Consider the following 18,791-nt stretch of genomic DNA (forward strand, 5'->3'; position numbering starts at 1 on the left):
TATTAGAAAATGATTACCACAGTAAGTTTACTTATATCCATCATGACTCATAGTTACAAAATTTTTTTCTTGTGATAAGACCTTTCAAGATCTACTCTCAGCAACTTTCAAAGGTATCATAAAGTCTGGTTAACCACAGTGCATGAGTTTTTCTTAAGTATTGTTCTTTGTCATGAAATTTCTAGGTAGGAGCACTAAATTGTTTTCTTAAACAGTTATATTAGGTTCTACTCTCATCATCAGCGGTAGACCCCTACCAATACTTACTATTCCATGTTTAAGACTGACAACATCGGGGCGCCTGGTGGCTCAGTGGGTTAAGCCTCTGCCTTCGGCTCAGGTCATGATCTCAGAGTCCTGGGCTCAAGCCCCACATCGGGTTCTCTGCTTGGCAGGGAGCCTGCATCCCCGCCCCCCTTCCTACCTCTCTGCCTACTTGTGATTTCTCTCTCTCTGTCAAATAAATAAATAAAATTAAAAAAAAAAAAAAAGGATATGTGCTGATTTGGTTTTTCTGTGTAGATGATCTTTTGGCCAGGAATAATGATAATAATTATCTTCTTTTCCGATACTTTTATACTACATTTTTCTTTTTCTTTCTTTATAACTTTACCTTGGCCTTCCAGTGAAGCGGAAGCAGTAAGAGCAGACATCTTGTTATCCTTTGTGAAGGGAGTACATCTATAGTTTTTTTTACAAAGTATAACTCTTGCTGTTATAACTTTTTTTTATAAGTTTGTGAAATCAACAAGTTCCTTCTATTCCTACTTTTCTTTTTTTTTATTTTAAAGATTTTATTTATTTGAGAGAGGGAGAGAGACAGAGTACAAGCAAGGGGAGCAGCAGAGGGAGAAGCAGACTCCCCGCTAGGAGCAGGGATCCTGATGCAGGGCTTGATCCCAGGAGCTTGCGATCATGACCTCAGCCAAAGGCAGATGCTTAACCGACTGAGCCACTCAGGTGTCCTTCTTTTTATTTTTTTTACAGTTTATTTTATTATTATTTTTTAAAGTTTATTTATTATTTAAGTAATCTCTACACCCAACCCTCATGACCCTGAGATTAAGAGTCACAGTCTTCTGACTGAGCCAGCCAGAACTTCCAATTCCTATTTTCCTAAAAGTGTTTGTCAAATATCTTTTCTGCCTACCTTAAGAAAAACAACCTGAACACAGGTTGGCCATGTTGCTAGAACAGAAATTCAAAACATGCTTTTCTTCAGACCACTGGGATATCTTTAAATGCACCGTGGGCGCATAGCAGACAAACACCTAAGGCTACAGGACCTTTGGGAATGTTAGAAGGGAAAGGGTAGCACATTCAAAGAAAAACAAAAGAAACATTTATTAATTGTTTATTGTGTGCCAAGTCCCATAAGAACTCTATGAGGTAACTACCATTATTATTTTTTTAAAAGATTTTATTTATTTATTTGACAGGCAGAGATCACAAGAAGGCAGAGAGGCAGGCAGAGAGAGAGACAGGGAAGCAGGCTCCCCGCTGAGCAGAGAGCCCGATGTGGGGCTGGAGCCCAGGATCCTGAGATCATGACCTGAGCCGAAGGCAGAGGTTTAACCCTCTGAGTCACCCAGGCACCCCCAATTATTCTGTTGTTCTTGTTTGAAGATCAGCTCTACTGTTGAATCAGTGCCATGGATTTTAAGTCTGGTGGTAATGCTAGAAACTTCCACCTAATACCAACCAACATGTATTAAGCATTTTCAACATGCTGATCATTGTTCCAATGTTACATGAATTAATGCATGGTTTCTCAGTTTGGGGATGTAAAGTACTTCATGTGAAGGCTGTCCTGTGCATTGGGGGTTGCTCAGCAGTATCCTGGGAATCTACATGCTAGATGCCCATAGCATCTCTCTCCCCACTGGAGACAACCAAAAATGTCTCCAGGCATTGTCAAATGTCCCCTAGTGGTGGTAATCACTCCTGGTTGATAGTCATTGCATTTGTGTATTTAATTCTTTGCAAAAACCCCTATGAGGTGTAACTATCATTGTTATCATTTCTAATCTACCAGTGAGGAAATGAAGCCTACACAGAAGTTAAGTAACTTTCCCAAAGTTACACCCAATGGCTGCTGCAACTGGGATTCAAATCCAGGCCTCCGACTCTGAGCTTGACCATGAAACTTTGCCGCCTTCCAACAGACTGTTGGTCTAAGGGAAGTCGTATACAGTATGATCCCTTTGGGCCCTCAGAAAAAATCTCAAAAACATTTTTTTTGGCCTGATTCCTGCAGATCCTGGGATCTGAAAAGTGGGGCTTGTATACGAATCTTCAATGGCCACCAGGGGACAGTCACTTGCATGGATTTATATAAGAACAGGCTCGTATCTGGAGCAAGAGATTGCCAGGTGAAAGGTGAGAAAGAAATGCCTTAACCTTTCTCAGAAGTTCCCCCAAACCCATGAATTGTCAAAATGCTGTTTTGCTCATTTCTGTAGGAAGATGTTCTTTTTTTTTTTTTTTTAAGATTTTATTTATTTATTTGACACAGAGAGAGGGAGCACAAGCAGGAAGAGTAGCAAGCAGAGGGAAAGGGAGAAGCAGGCTGCCCAAAGAGCAGGGGGAGCCTGATATGGGACTCCATCCCAGGACCCCAGGGATCATGACCCAAGCCAAAGGCAGTTGCCCAACCAACTGAGCCACCCAGGTGCCTGGTAGACATTCTTCCATCCATCCACACATCCATCCCTCCCTCCCTCCATCCATCCATCCATCCATCCACCTATCTATCCATCCATCCATCCACCCACCCACCTATCCATCCATCCATCCATCCATCCATCCACCCACCTATCCATCCATCCATCCACCTATCCATCCATCCATCCTTCCACCCACCTATCCATCCATCCATCCATCCATCCATCCATCCATCCATCCACCTATCCATCCATCCATCCACCTATCCATCCATCCATCCTTCCACCCACCTATCCATCCATCCATCCATCCATCCATCCATCCATCCATCCATCCACCTATCCATCCATCCACCCACCCATCCACCCACCTATCCATCCATCCATCCATCCATCCATCCATCCATCCATCCACCTATCCATCCATCCACCCACCCATCCACCCACCTATCCATCCATCCATCTATCCATCCATCCATCCAACCATCCTTACATCTATGGATCCATTCATGTAACAACTGTCTGTGGAATACCTACAGTATGCGAGACACTGTGTTAGGTGCTAAGGAAAAAAATAAATATGATATGGCCCTTTCAATATGGCTTTTTATCTCCTCAAGAGGATCATAATCTTTTAATGGAGATAGATATATAAATATATAATTGAGGGCATAATAAATACATGAATAATAATGGTTGCCACTTACTGATTACTAACTTTGTAACTGACATGGGTATTTTACACATATTATTTATTAATTTAACCCTCACAAGAAGCCTTTGCAGTGGATGCAGATGAGGAATCCAAAACTCGAGAGAAAAACAACTTGCCCCAAATGAGCCAAAGGCAGGTACTTAATGGACTGAGCCACCCAGGTGTCCCAGGGTTGAGTGTGTGCTTGAGGATGAGTAGTTCTACAAGCAGAGGGAGAATGTAGGACATTCTAAGCAGAAGGCACAGCACAGGCAAATTCACAGAAGGCTGAAGAAAATGGTGTATTTAGGGAATTTTCTCTAGCTCAGTATGGCTGGACTGCAATATGTGGTGTTAGACATAAGGCTGTTTAGTTTGTTTGGGGCCAGATGATCAAGGGCCTTCTGCATCATGGTAGGAAATTGAACTTTACCCTATAGAATGCAGGAGGCTATCAATGCACTTTGACCTGCGGGCTGACATGGTCAACTGTGTGTCTGACAAAGATAACCAGTGATAGTGTGGAAGGAAGATTTGGAGTTGGGAGACTATGCAGAGACAGGTGAGAGGCGGAGACACGACTCAGTCCAGAGAGCTACTGTGGCATCTTCAGACTATCTCAGAACAGACAAACGTGAAGAAAGCCAGGGGAATATGAGTTTTCATGAAGTAGCACAGACTAAAGGGTGATTCCTATAGGGACAGTTGGGACTTTGCTACCAGCTGGATATGGAAGAGAACGATGGAAGGGTAGACAAGGAGGCCAGACCTTTAAACTCAGGCCACTGGATGTGTGGATGGAAATAAGGACCAAGGGGAAGACTAAGGTCGGGTGAGGAACAGAGAAAGAGGTGATGGCTTCAATTTTGGACGTGCTGAGTGTGGTAGGCAGAATAATGGTCAACCGAAAATGTCCTGTCCTAATCCCTGCAGCCTGTGACCGTGCTGTCTCGTATGGCAAAAGGGACTTCACAGATGTGATTAAGTTGAGAACCTTAAAGTGAAGAGGTTATTCTGGGTTATCAGTGTGGGCCAGTGGGTCATCATACAGATCGTTAAAAACAGAAATGGTCTCATCTGTGATCAAAAGGAGATGTGACTTCGGAAGAATGGTCAGGAACATGCAACGTTGCTGGCTTTGAAGGTGGAGGAGGGGACCATGAGCCAAGGATCGTGGGTGGCCCTTAGAAGGTGGAACAGGCAAGGAAGTGGGTCCCTCCAGCCCCAGAATCTCCCTAAAGGAACACAGCTCTGCCGCCACCTTGGTGTCAGCCTTGGGGGAGGTCACGCCAGATGGCTGTAGGAGAATATATTTGTCTTGTTTTTAGCCACCAAGCAATCGTGACTATTTGTTACGGTGGCAGTAGAAAGCTAATGCATCGGGCATGGGACTCCTGAGGACAGCCAGGGGAGGACTGCAGGAGGCAGACGGAAGTGTGAGTTTACATGGGAGGTTACCATATAACAGGTCTGGGGCTCCAGACACTTCGATCTGGTGGTTATCAGTTATAAGGAAAGGTGGAAGCTCCAGGTGTGGATGAGATGTTCCCTGCAAAGCAAGAGGAAAGAGTGAAAAGAGAAGAGAAGCAAGGGACCCAGGAAAGCATATCATGCTAGGGGTAGGTGGAGGAAGAAGGTGCTGGAAAGCAAGGATGGAGTGTTTTTCCAGCGGCAAACCCTCAGGCCTTCTTAAGAAACCTTACTCCCTACCTCTTTGCCCTCCTTGACTTGAAAGTCTCTTTGCCATAACTGCTTTGAGGAGGGGAGCAGAAAGGAGGAAAGAAAGAGGGTTTGGAGTCGGAAGGCCAGACAAGGCCTCCAAACTTGAGAGAGTCTTGCAGGGCCACTGGTAGAGCTAGAACTAGGGGAAGGGCCTCCCAAACCCCTAGCAATCAAGATACACATTTTTATTTTTAAAAAATTTTTATTAACATATAATGTGTTATTAGCCCCAGGGGTACAGGTCTGTGAATCGCCAGGTTTACACACTTCACAGCACTCACCACAGCACATACCCTCCCCGATGTCCATCACCCAGACACCCTCTCCCTACCCCCCCACCGCAACCCTCAGTTTGTTTTGTAAGACTACGAGTCTCTTATGGTTTGTCTCCCTCCCAATACCACCTTGTTTAAGATACACATTTAAAAAATTTTTTTTATTTGTTTATTTGAGAGAGAGAGAGAGTGAGAGAGAGCGCATGAGTGGGGGGAGGGGCAGATGGAGAAGCAGGCTCTCCGCTGAGCAGGGAACCCAGTGTGGGGCTCAGTCCCAGGGCATGACCTGAGCCAAAGGCAGATGCTTAACTGCCTGAGCCACCCAGGTGCTTCTCAAGATACATATTTTAAAGCAATATTGAAAACGTCAAAATTAATTCACAAAATACATGATGAAAAAAATTTCAAAAGTCCTTACCCTAATCCTATCCCCATCCCCTAGCCTGGTGACTTCCCCTGGGCTCCTCCCAGCTCCCTCGGTTACCCATAGAAAGAAAAAGAGACATTAGAGACCTGAAATGTAACCCCCAACTTGTTAAAAAAAATTTTTTTTTTGAGGATTTTTTTCATTTACTTGAGACAGAGATAGAACACAAGCAGGGGAAAGTGCAGAGAGAACAGGACAAGCAGGCTCCCCACTGAGCACCAAGCCCAACATGGGGCTCGATCCCAAGACCCTGAGACCGTGACCTGAGCGGAAGGCAGATGCTCCGTCTGGTGAGCCAGCCAGATGCCCGTCAGCATTCTCCTTTCTAATCCGATGAAAGGGCCAATGTATATGTAAAGAACACACGAAGAAAAACATACTTATTTAGTTAGGATGAATCTAGTATATGGGGTTAAGAGCATGGCTTCTGGGTCCACACTCCCTGGGTTCGAATCCCAGCTCATTCTGCTTACCATCTGCGCCATCTTGGCGAGCTATGCAACTTCTCTATGCCTGTTTCCTCACCTGTGCCCTGGGGAATCATCATAGCAACTGTCTTGGGAAGATGAGTTAATGCATGTCAAACGCTCCCAATGGTGCCTGGCTCGTTGTGTATGCTACGTGTCAGGATCAGTTGTGGTTATTGAATTTGTCTTAGGTTATACATTCTGTTGCCTGACAGGTACTTTGGGGCTGACGAGGCCGACGTCAGTGGTCTCCTCCCTGAATCTGTGGTGCCTCCTTTCAGTTCTCTCCTTTAAGCTCTGTTCGCCCATCTACTCATCTACGTTCATATCTTCCCAACCCTTACAGTGTGCTAGGCAGTTGCCCTATCACTGTCTATGTAGAAGCACCATTAAGGCTGCTCCCAGCTCTGGCAATCTGTCAGTTAGTAAAATCCGAAAGTCAGATTCAGAGATACTTTAAAATGTAAAAAGGATAGACAGCTTTCTTTGCTTTTGGAGCTAGAAGGGGTGAGTCAGGAGAACAGCGTCTGGAAAGCATGGTGCCATGGAACACATGCCATGATTTTCCTGAAATCCGTTCAATAGCGAGTATTTTGCAGGCTCAAGAAGGAGCTTTATTAGAGAGGAGCTGTCTGGCACTTGGACCCCAACACTAGGTTCTAGGGTTGGAGCCAAGGTCTATGGATGGTGGCTTGCCCAGGGGCCCATGGTCAGGGAGCTCTGTGTTGCAGACACACGGAGCTGTTGGTGAGCCTACAGGGGTCGTGGGCCAGACGACAGCCTTCTAGGGTCTGACTTGATGGGCTTGGCTTTGGTGAGGGGGTCCAGAACTCCACTGTAACCTGCTTTCATGCCTCTTCTCTTCCTGCCTCCCTTTCAGAGTGGGATATAGAGACAGGGAAGTGTCTGAAGACATTTAAACACAAAGACCCCATCTTGGCCACCAAGATCAATGACACCTACATCGTGAGCAGCTGTGAGCGAGGGTTAGTCAAAGTGTGGCACGTTGTCTCAGCCCAGTTGGTAAAGGTGAGAGGGTGGTGGGCTGTCGGGGCAATGGGGCCCTGGTGATGATGGATTGGAGGAAACTTAGGGTCTCCCCCAGAGGGCTCCCCACACCACCCTAAAGCTACCAACTTATGGTCACCAAAAGGAGGGTCCTGAAGAGCTCCCCCCAGAAAAGGGGCATTTTGACTCAGTGGAGGGTCAGGGATCATGTCACAGAGGTGGTGGTAGAAGGCCACATTCTGACCCAGATGGTATACAGACGCAGGGTCTTTTCACGGCAGCAGAAGTAAAGCGACTTTTCCTTCTCCAGAACATTTTACCCTGACTCTTGCATGGGGTAAGGGAATGGACAAAGTCACAGTGGTTCTCCTCCTTAACTCTGTGGTAAAAAGAGAACATCTGCTGTCCTGAAAACGATTGAATGTTCACATGTAAACAAATATTGCTGGATTTGAACCCCCGTGGCCCTAGTGGGTGGTGGTGAGATCCGTTGGTGCTGAGAACACAGGGGCAAAATGAGAAGCTGCCGGCCTGGCTGGTGGACTGTTTCGCATCAGTCTAGTCCCCATGGTCTAATGAGCAGTTACAGGTGCGGGGGCGTCCCAGGTGTCCTCTGGTCTTGGCAAGGAGCTAGGGATGGAACGTCTGACCCTACGCCGTGTGGCAGCAGAGGACGGTGGATTTTGGCCTTCTCTGGTACTCCAGGAAGATGAGGCCTGCCCCAGCCACAGACCCACTAGGAGCAAGGCCTCTCCCTGACCACATTCTTCTTTCACGGGGGAGAGAGAGCTCTGGGGGGAGGGGCATGGACGCCGCTGGCCTTCTTAGAACCAAAGTGAAGTCGGCTCAGGCGTCAGTCATGGATGGGTGGAGTGTGGCTTTGCAGTCCGTCGGAAGACACCTCCAGCTTGGGCCCTGGGAGGACTCACCATCTGAGTTGAAGAGGGCTGAAAAGAGGCCTCTTTTCTTGCAGACTCTCAGTGGCCACGAGGGAGCCGTGAAGTGTCTCTGCTGTGACCCGTGGCATCTTCTCTCGGGAAGTACTGATGGCCTGGTCATGGCCTGGAGCATGGTGGGGAAGTACGAGCGGTGCCTCATGGCCTACAAGCATCCGAAGTAGGTGTAGGAAAGCCTTCATGGATGAAAGTCGTACTCTGTCCTTTTCCCTCGTAGCTAGACTTTGGTTTTTGGCAGATCGGTCCTTTCCATCTCTGCTGACCTTTTGTCCCCTCTACGTGTTCCCCATCCCCACCACCCCACCCTCTCATTTGGCCATTCCCTCTCCCACCATCACTTATTTCCCTTAAGAAATAACAATACTCAATGTGGATCTTGAGAAGTTAATTGAAATGTTATGCTTATGACACACCTGATAAGTTTGTATCCATTGTCTACCAAACTTAGGAATATTGGCAGAACTGTCCCAAATAATGCCAGTTCCAGGAAACTTAAAATACTTGGAGTTTGTTGGTCTTTACCCCAGGAAGCTTGTGTTCACAAAAGCTTAAAATCACCCAAGGGCCAAAGGTTTAAAAGTAACTTAAAGGCTTCAAGAAGGAGCTTTCTTACAAGTCCGCTGGCTACATTTCATTCCAGGACAGCAAATGGATCTCATTTTATAATTCCAGTCCCAATTTTGTGGTGGTGGTGCTTGGAGCCGATTGAGAAGTAGTCTGAGGTCACATCTGACCTCAGAAGGAAGGGATATTGTGGTCAGTTCATGGTTCTTTCATGGGCACGGGTTTTATAGGCTGCTCTGGGTCCCTCTTATACTACATAAATAATGCTTCTTTCCCTAAGTGCACTATAAAAAACTCTAGGAAACAAAATGCTATCCTAATTGATTAGAAGAGTAAATGGATCTTCTAGGGGATCTATTCGGGATAGTTATTTAGTAAAATATGGCCCTAGATTTCCACATATCTTCATAGGAACCTCTTTTTTTTTTTTTTTAAGATTTATTTATTTATTTATTTGACAGACAGAGATCACAAGTAGGCAGAGAGGCAGGCAGAGAGAGAGGAAGGGAAGCAGGCTCCCCGCTGAGCAGAGAGCCCGATGCGGGGCTCGATCCCAGGACCCTGAGATCATGACCTGAGCCAAAGGCAGCAGCTTAATCCACTGAGCCACCCAGGCGCCCCTTCATAGGAACCTCTTGAGCACACACTGACTTTGTGGGAGGTGGAAGGGTATTTGGGTCATTTTTGTGTTTTTTTACTCATTGCGTGTATGACTGCACCATTGATGAGTGGGTGCTGGGCAAGTCTTCTCTTTGGCGCATTATCCAACCTTCTGTGATTATCGGTGAGCTTCTTAGCATATCATCTGGATTATCAACTTCAAGAGTCAAACTTTATGATATCACCTGAAAATTGTAGCCTCCAAGCATGATTCTGTAGGATTTAGTTCAGGTATTGGAAAATAATCTGTTCCCAGCAAACTTAGCAGTTGGGTTGCCATAATGAGACCTTCTCAGACCATTCTCACTGACATTGAATGACAGCCCCAACGTCTCATTCACATTGGTCCCTTGTCCCTTCACAGTTACAGCAAGTCCACAGATATGTAGAGGACATGGCCAGTGTTCTTGTTTGTCAGGTTCCTCCTCTACTACTCATCTGTAGTAGTGGTGTGCACATGGAAGGGCTCAATAAATACTTCTCATTGACCGGTAATGAGGACCGACTTGCAGGTTGCCTTTCTGGAGAGTTCTGATGATGGGACTGGCACCCATCTTTTGAATATGACATAGGTGATTATATCCTGTGTATCCATCATCATAGACCTATAATTATTGCCTTATGTAGTAGCCTTTTCAATGAGATAGAAAAAAGACCTATAAACAGAAACCACATTTATACTGTCTTTTATATTTATCTAGGTAGTTACTGATGCTCTTTATTCATGCGGATTTCGGTTACTAGTAGTGTCCTTTCACTCCAGCTTGAAGGAGTCTGTATCGCATTTCTTGCTAGTGTGAACTCCCAGTTTTTGCTTATTTGGGAATATCTTAATTTCTCCATTTAAAAAAAAGATTATTTATTAATTTATTTGACAGAGAGAGAGAGAGGGGATCACAAGTAGGCAGAGAGGCAGGCGGTGGGGGGGGGGAGGCAAGCTCCCCACTGGGCAGAGATCCCAGTGTGGGGCTTGATCCCAGGACCCTGAGATCACCACCCGAGCCAAAGGCAGAGGCTTAACCCCCTGAGCCACCCAGGTACCTCTTAATTCCTCCATTTTTTTTTTTTTAATTTTTATTTCTTTGACAGAGAGAAATCACAACTAGGCAGAGAGGCAGGCAGAGAGAGAGGAGGAAGCAGGCTCCCTGCCAAGCAGAGAGCCCCATGCGGGGCTCGATCCCAGGACCCTGGGACCATGACCTGAGCTGAAGGCAGAGGCTTTAACCCACTGAGCCACCCAGGCGCCCCTAATTCCTCCATTTTTGAGGATAGTTTTGATGGCTATAGAGTTCTTGGTTTATAGTTATTTTTTCCTTTCAGCACTTTGAATATGTCATTTCATTGCCTTTGGCCTCCATATTTTCTGATGGTTTCCAGTGAGAAATCAGTTGTTGATACTACTTAGGGTCCTTTTTACATGATGAACTGCTTCTGTTTTGATGCTTTCAATACTCTCTTGGCCTTTGGCTTTTTCCAGTTTGATTACGATATGTCTACATGTGGATCTCATTAGTTTATCACAATTTGAATTTGTTGAGCTTCTTGGATGTATAGATTAATGATTTCCATTGTATTTGCAAAACTTTTGGCCATGATTTCTTCAAATATTTCTGCCTCTTTCTCTCCTTTCTTTCTGGGATTCCTACTATCCATGCGTTGTGGTTTGATGATGTCACACAGGTTTCTGAGGTTCTGTTCATTTGTCTTCATTCTTTTTTCTTTCTGTTCTTCAGACTGGAAAAATCTAAATTGACCTCTCTTTCCTTTGCTTGTTCTGCATACCATGAATGTATTGTTGAGCTCCTCTAGTGAATTTTCATTTCCATTACTTAGTTTTCAACTCCAGAATTTCTTCCCTTTTTTTTTTTTAAAGATTATTTATTTGACACAGAGAGAGAGACAGCAAGAGAGGGAACACAAACAGGGGGAGTGGGGAGGGAGAGGGAGAAGCAGGATCCCTGATGAGCAGGGAGTCTGATGCAGGACTGGATTCTAGGACCCCGAGATCATGATCTGAGCCGAAGTCAGACACTTAATGACTGAGCCACCCAGGTGCCCGTCAGCTTCAGAATTTCTTTCTTTCTTTTTTATTTATTTATTTGAGAGAGAGAGAGAGGGACAGAGATAGCGACAGAGAGCACAAATGGGGAGGAGAGGGAGAAGCAGGCTCCTTGCTGAGCAGGGAGCCTGATGCAGGACTCGATCCCAGGACTCCGGGACCATGACCTGAGCCGAAGGCAAATGCTAAACCGATGGAGCCACCCAGGTGCCAATTTCTATTTGAACTTTTTTTTTTTTTTAATAATTCCGAACTCTCTATTGGTAATCTGTATTTGGTGAGACACTGTTTTCATACTTTTACTTTTGCAGACCTGTTTTTATTTGCTATTTGAACATGTTTAGAATAAAGTCTTCATCTAGAAAGTCTAACCGTTGGGTTTCCTTGCAGAACTTTGCAACTGATTACTTTTTCCCCTATATATACTCTTCAGTATCTTTTTTTTAAAGATTTTATTTATTTATTTGATAGACAGGGATCACAAATAGGCAGAGAGGCAGGCAGAGAGAGAGGAGGAAGCAGGCTCCCCGCCGAGCAGAGAGCCCAATGTGGGGCTCGATCCCAGGACCCCGAGACCATGACCTGAGCCAAAGGCAGAGGCCTCAACCTACTGAACCACCCAGGCGCCCCTCTTCAGTATCTTTTTATATTTACATATTTGTTTGAAAATTGGCATTTTGGATGTTTTAATAGGACATCTCTGGAAATCAAATTCTTCCCCATTCCCAGGGTTTGTTTTCACTGTTGCCTGTTGTGGCTTTTCGCGTGTGTTTGTTTAGTGAGTCTGTATATTGTCTTGTTTGGCTGCGCTGAAGTCTCTGTTCTATTACCTTGGTGGTGACTGAGTGGAATAGGTTTATTTGAACACCTGGAAGTAAAATATCTCCCTTTTTTTTTTTTTTTTTTTTTTGCCAAGGGGCTCTGTGTACCTGTTGACGGAAACTTTCAACACTCTGCTAGACAGTTTACAACTCTGCCTTAGCTCTCACTTTTGTTTGCGGAGAACATCGAGGTCAGCTAAGACTGGGAGCTTATGGATTTTTCAGGTCTTTTCCTCAGTGTGTGCACAGCTCTGTGTTTGGCCACTTAGAGTCCCAGGAATGTGTCTGAGCTTTTCAAAGCCCTTATGGATATTTCATTCCCCCGCTTTAACGTTAAATCTTTTTGGTTAGTGTATTGCTTGCTCCAGCAGATGTCTATTGCCTTAGGCAGCAGTGACTGCAAGATTTGACTGTCAAGGCCTTCAAAGAATACTCCCCAGGTAGCAGCTTTAGCATTGGGTGAGTTCCTACTAAAGCAAAATAAAGACAAGCTTTTTGAACCGGTCTTCCAGGAAGCCACGAGAGAGGTCAAATAATTCGTTGTGAAGGAGGTTGGTTCTGTTTCCTCTAGTACCAGGAATGTGGGCTGTTATTTTCATGGTTACCAGTGAGCTGGGGAGTTGGGAATGGGAGTTGGGTAAGTTTTAATATACCACAAAGTTCATTCTTCTTATTGACACAAAACCATTCTTCTTTGTCTGAGTGCTCCTTGGGTTGCTGCAGGCCTTTGGTTATTTTCCAGAGTTCTGAAAAAGTTGATTGTGACAGTTTTTGCCAGTTTTTTTATTGTTTTTAGGGAAGGGTGGGATTTTGGAGTTCCTTCTTCCACCATTCTCCCTGACATCACTCTCTGCAGTGTCTTTTTTTTTTTTTTTTAAAGATTTTATTTATTTGACAGACAGAGATCACAAGTAGGCAGAGAGGCAGGCAGAGAGAGAGGAGGAAGCGGGCTCCCTGTGGAGCAGAGATCTGGATGTGGGACTCGATCCCAGGACCCCAGGATCATGACCTGAGTCGAAGGCCGAGGCTTAACCCACTGAGCCACCCAGGTGCCCCTGAAAGTCACTAATTTAAGACCCAAAAGAAAATGCTGAGATATCAGGTTCTTGCTTCATAGAAAAATGATCATTTTCCCACCTGTTCTGTTCTTTCTTTACCCAATAATGCTATTTGAAAAGGAATCTCAACATTAAGTACTTCTCTGCATGACTTTTTAGAAGTCAGTAGGTAGGAACCATACTGTAAGAGAAAAATCATGATCGTCTACCTATCAGACCAACGCAAAACAAAACAAAAAGCCACGACATAAACCTTTGCCTGTTGCCATTCTGGGGCACTGTGACCAGTTTGCAGGAAATGTAACAGCAGAACGGGAGGAGAGGGCACAAGCGTGTCTTGAGGGTTAATGGCTTACATCCGGAATCACGAAGTGACAGCAGACGTCACAGAGAGAGCAGTCGTGACCCATGGTTCCCAGGCATGCGCACAAAATCCCCCAAGCTGCAAACAAACCCAGGCAGTCAGTTTCCCAGAAGACAAGTACTGCCTGTTGCTCTGTTTCCTTCCAGGGAGGTGCTTCACGTGGCCCTTCTCTTCCTCCGGGTCATCAGTGCCTGTGCCGACGGCAAGATCCGCATTTACAATTTCCTCAGTGGGAACTGTCTGAAGGTGATGAAAGTCAACGGCAGAGGTGACCCTGTGCTGTCCTTCTTTATTCAGGGCAACAGGTGGGTGGTAGGTGTGGAGGTCAGGGCCGTGAGCTCTTCCGTTTGGATCATTTTCTTCTCCTCTGGGATGCCAGCCCTGCGTTTGCTGGCAGTAGGAGAGAGGGCGCCATGGTACCCTCCAATTTTGGCTGGAGAAGGGTCAATAATCGTATGCGGGGGGGGGGGGCGGATCGGACGTTGCACAAAACTTAGCAAGCAGGGTTCATGTCACTCGGAATTTGTTCTGGATGTCTGGGCCAATCAGGCAGTGAGTACGGTATGACTCTGCTCTAAATGTGCAGCCCCGTTTGCTCCCTGACCAGCCATCTCTGATGCTCGCCTCTGATGCACAGAGATGTAAAAGCGGGGAGTGGGATGGTAGGAACAGGGGGTCCAGTGTCCAGTGGGGCAGAGCTGAGCAGGTGAGTTTTATAGAAACCAGAACTGTGACCCTGTGCATGTCATATTGTATTTGTCATAGGCTAGGTTCAGTGTGATACTGTGAAAATACGCAAATAGAATTAACTTTTGCATTCACTTGAGATATCCGTTCATCTTTCCTAACCACATTGCCTTCCTTTTAATGAAACCATACTAGGGCTATTTCCCATCTAAAAGGGGCAGGACTGGTAAGAAGTCTTCATCAAGGGACACTTTTTCAGTTTCAAAGTAATAGTGCCATTAAAAAAAAATTTACCTCTGACCTTTACTTTTTTATGACGTCTGAAGAGAGACATTTGCCTTTGGACCTGAGTAAAAATGAGTCAGAAAGGGAATCCTCATTGGAATGATTCTCCAAATTCCATGCTAGCATTTCTAACCAAAACAAAAATTTCTTTTTAATTAGTTAATTAAAAGATTTTATTTATTTATTTATTATTTATTTATTTATTTGTCAGAGAGAGAAAGAGCACAAAGCAGGCAGAGTGGCAGACAGAGGCCAACACAGAAGCAGGCTCCCTGCTGAGCAAGGAGCCCGATGTGGGACTTGATCCCAGGACCCCGGGATCATGACCTGCACCAAAGGCAGCAGGTTAACGGACTGAGCCACCCAAGCATCCCCAAACAAGTCACTCTTTTTTTTTTTTTAAAGATTTTATTTATTTATTTGACAGAGATCACAAGTAGGCAGAAAGGCAGGCAGAGAGAGAGGAAGAGAAGCAGGCCTCCTGCTGAGCAGAGAGCCCAATGCGGGGCTTGGTCCCAGGACCCTGGGATCATGACCTGAGCTGAAAGCAGAGGCTTTAACCCACTGAGCCACCCAGGCGCCCCAAACAAGTCACTCTTAAAGAGAGTTTACACTAACTGTGAAGGTCTTAAAATTCAGCCTTTTGGAATGGAAAGGAACCCACACATGATATCTCCCTTGCTCCTTTATACTTCTAGGAGATCTAGGCAGAGAGTAGGGTAGATAACAAGCTCTGTGAACTTTGAGAATGACAGAAGCCAGTGGGTGGTTGGCAGTCCCTGCTGGGGGGCCCAGGTTTAGAACTCTTTTCCTACCAGGGCATAAACATGTGGATTAGAAAAGATGGAAATCATCCTGCTTTATAAAGCATAGCTGTTTTGTTTAAATGCAGAGCATACATAGAGACCGTGGAAGGACAGAGGGACAGAGATGGGCGGGAGGGTCAGCAAGGGAGCAGAGTCCCTCCCACTAGAGTTCTCTTTATCTCCATCATAGCAATAAAATATGGCATTTAGATACTGTGCTTTAAAAAAAAAAAAAGTGAATTTCAAGACATCAATGTACAGAGTCCCTAACCTTTCTGCTTGGGGCACGCTAGGGACTCGGTACTCACTCTATGAGCAGAAATTCATTTAAAAATATTTTAACTTGAGGGACACCTGGGTGGCTCAATGGGTTAAGCCTCTGCCTTTGACTCAGGTCATGATCTCAAGGTCCTGGGATAGTGCCCCACATTGGGCTCTCTGCTCAGCGGGGATCCTGCTTACCCCCCCCCCCCCCACTCTCTGCCTGCATCTCTGCCTACTTGTGATGTCTCTCTCTGTCAAATAAATAAATAAAATATTAAAAAAAATTTTTTTAACTTGAAAAGTGAAGGAATCAGAACATACGTGCCCTGCTTACAGTTAATTTTCAAGAGGACCCTTTTCCCCGCCCCCCCACACCTCCTGCGACCATTCACCACTCCAGACCCTCCAACAGCCCCCACCACCCTCTTTGTACAGTCACATCTCAGGCACTGTTCCCTCGGGCTTACGGTTGGATGGGACAGTATTTGAAATGCATATTCGGAGGCTGGGCAGTAGTGGCCTTCTTGCCTTCTGTGGGCCATCTTGTTGTTTCGGTTCCAGGATGGTGATCAACACTGAGAGCAATATTCTCATGTTCCAGTTTGAGAATATAAAGTGGCAGTACTCCGTGGACCAGGCCAAACAAAAGAAGAAAGATAAAAACGAGGACAGGGAAGAAAATGACCTCACAGAAGTCGCCTCCAGGTCTAGCACTCAGGTTTTCAGCCCGAGGGACTCGATGTCCAGTAAACAGACTGTGGGCCAGGAGTCCCTGTTAAGTAAACCATACAGGTCCCGAGTTTTCCTGAAGGACACCAGGGCACCTACAGGTAAGGGAGCCGAATCCCAGGCCACCTCGGTGGTTCCTGATGGAGCAGGTGGTGGCCGTGGTCGTGGCAGGACTAGCTTCTCCGTAGGCTCTTTTAGCCAATGATTTCTTGATGATGTAAATCCTAACTACGAAGGAAGCTGGGATCCTGTTCTCCAGCTCAAGAGGATCTCCTGATTTTCAAGGCCTGGGTTTACCAGACATGCTAGAATCTTTGTATGGTAGATAACACTGACCCTTTGTGCTTGCCATTCAAACCAGAAGCCACCAACACTCTCCACCCCGATCCAAACATACATTACGTAATGATTTCCTTAGAACAGAGACAAGCTAGTACTATACCACAGAAGAATGTTCTAGGCAGAATGTATTCTCTCTAGAGTCCTGATTGATAACATGCATTCCCAGAAAATATTAGTATGAAGCAGAAATGTGTGTGTGTGTGTGTGTGTGTGTGTGTGTGTGTGATATATAGATTCCATTTTAAGACACAAAGAATAAGTTAGGTGTGGGCTAGAGTATCCAGACTCCTTCCTTTCACCTGTCCTGCATTTGGCATGTGGAACTGGATCCACAGGTCTACAGAGAACATCAAGAGGTCACATCCTGGTACGTTACACGGACAGATGATCAGGTCTCTCTGGAGGACAGAGGCCAGCAGGTGTACATAATGTGTAAAGCTTGACAGTCAGTTGAAAGAGCGGGTGAGAGGGAAGGCAGGAGGGGCTGTAGCCTTGGGCTCCAGCTGGCTTACCTAGTGTATACGACAACAATCAACAAGGTGACAGTTTGGGTGAGAATCAGCCGAATTACCAGCTTTGCCCCCATTATTTAGACCTCGTTGAATTACGTAATTACAATGATTTCCTCCTCAATCTTCATTTAGAAGTCTTATCAGAGGGACCTCAAGGTCAAAGAAAGTCAAAATCACCCCAGAGAGATGGCAAGAAGAGAGCGAGTGCTCTTTCTAAGGAAGCAAGCTGCATAGATGGTCGGCAAGAGAGTTTGGAAGCAAAATCCCTCGCAGGAGACACAACGAACGGTGATATTTTACTGCAGATCAGGGGCAAGGTTCCCTCTCTCTCTCTCTTTCTCTGTCTCTCCCCCCTCTCTCTATTGCTTGCTCACTCTGTTCCATCTAGTTTTCCAGCAAGTCAATGACTGAGAATTCAGAAAGGATAAAATGTCTAACTTTTCTTAAGGGGGATGGCTTTTCCTTAATTGTCCCCTTAATAACTTGAGGCCACAGCACGAACACCTTTGTAAGAGCTGCCTTTCCGGTTTTGGGCTCACAGCCTGCCTCCCATGTCAGGCCACTGAGACTTACCACTTCTTGGACTGGTCATCATGAATAGGGTGTCCCTTTGTTGTTTTTGAGAGAGATCTGGGTCAGGATTTAAAATGCCTTTCCAATACTTTTGTTTAATATAATAGTGGTTCTTTGAATCAAACTCCCTGGAGAGACCAGCTTCAGGGTGAGGTTAAAACAGTTAAGTTTTAGGAGGGCTGTACTAACAGTGGGAATCCTTGAATGTACCTATGTTTAGGCACCTATGTCCGTATGCCTGTAGGGTAAAGTCTTAGGAGTTGCATTGCTGAGCCAAAGGATAAGTGCCTTTAGAAATCTAAAAGATATTGGGGCACCTGGATGGCTCAGTTGGTTAAGTGGCTGACTCTTGGCTTTGGCTCATGTTGTGATCTCAGGGTCATGAGATGTAGCCCTGCGTTGGGACTCCATGCTCTCTCCCTCTTCCTCTGCCCTTCCCACTCATGCTTTCTCTCAAATAAATAAATAAAATTTTTTAAAAAATTGGAAAAAAAGGTGGTACACACACACACAGGAATATTACTCAGTCATGAAAAGGAATGAAAACTTTCCATTTGTAACAACACGGATAGATCTAAGGGATATAATGCTAAGTGAGAAAAAAGAGAAAGAAAAATGTTGTATGATTTCACTCCTATGTGGAATTTAAGAAATGAAACAAATGGAACAAAGAAAAAAAGACCAAAAAAGAGACAGACCCTTAACTGTAGAGAACAAACTGATGGACACCAGGTGGGGGTGGGTAAAATAGGTCAAGGGTACGTGATGAGCACTGGGGAACGTACAGAATCACTCTATTATACACCTGAAGCTAATATAAACTGTCTATTCAGTATACTAGAATTACAATTTTTT

At 45.3% G+C, this 18,791-nt stretch overlaps 1 protein-coding gene across 14 annotated transcripts in view; it reads left to right on the plus strand.

Moving 5' to 3' along the window:
• The window catches only part of FBXW10B (F-box and WD repeat domain containing 10B), a 36,103-nt gene that overhangs the window by 15,176 nt on the left and 2,136 nt on the right, over positions 1 to 18,791 (plus strand). For 10 of the 14 annotated variants that reach the window (XM_045986096.1, XM_045986091.1, XM_045986099.1 and 7 more), the window contains 6 exons: positions 2,258 to 2,379; positions 7,129 to 7,277; positions 8,230 to 8,372; positions 13,885 to 14,043; positions 16,342 to 16,610; positions 17,496 to 17,651. In XM_045986096.1, the coding sequence (XP_045842052.1) occupies positions 2,258 to 2,379; positions 7,129 to 7,277; positions 8,230 to 8,372; positions 13,885 to 14,043; positions 16,342 to 16,610; positions 17,496 to 17,651 (998 nt within the window). The remainder of the gene's footprint in view (positions 1 to 2,257; positions 2,380 to 7,128; positions 7,278 to 8,229; positions 8,373 to 13,884; positions 14,044 to 16,341; positions 16,611 to 17,495; positions 17,652 to 18,791) is intronic. The other 4 variants (XM_045986088.1, XM_045986100.1, XM_045986101.1 and 1 more) reach the window with 4 other exon arrangements.

This window comes from Meles meles, chromosome 18 (assembly GCF_922984935.1).
Source record: "Meles meles chromosome 18, mMelMel3.1 paternal haplotype, whole genome shotgun sequence".
Taxonomy (NCBI): domain Eukaryota; kingdom Metazoa; phylum Chordata; class Mammalia; order Carnivora; family Mustelidae; genus Meles; species Meles meles.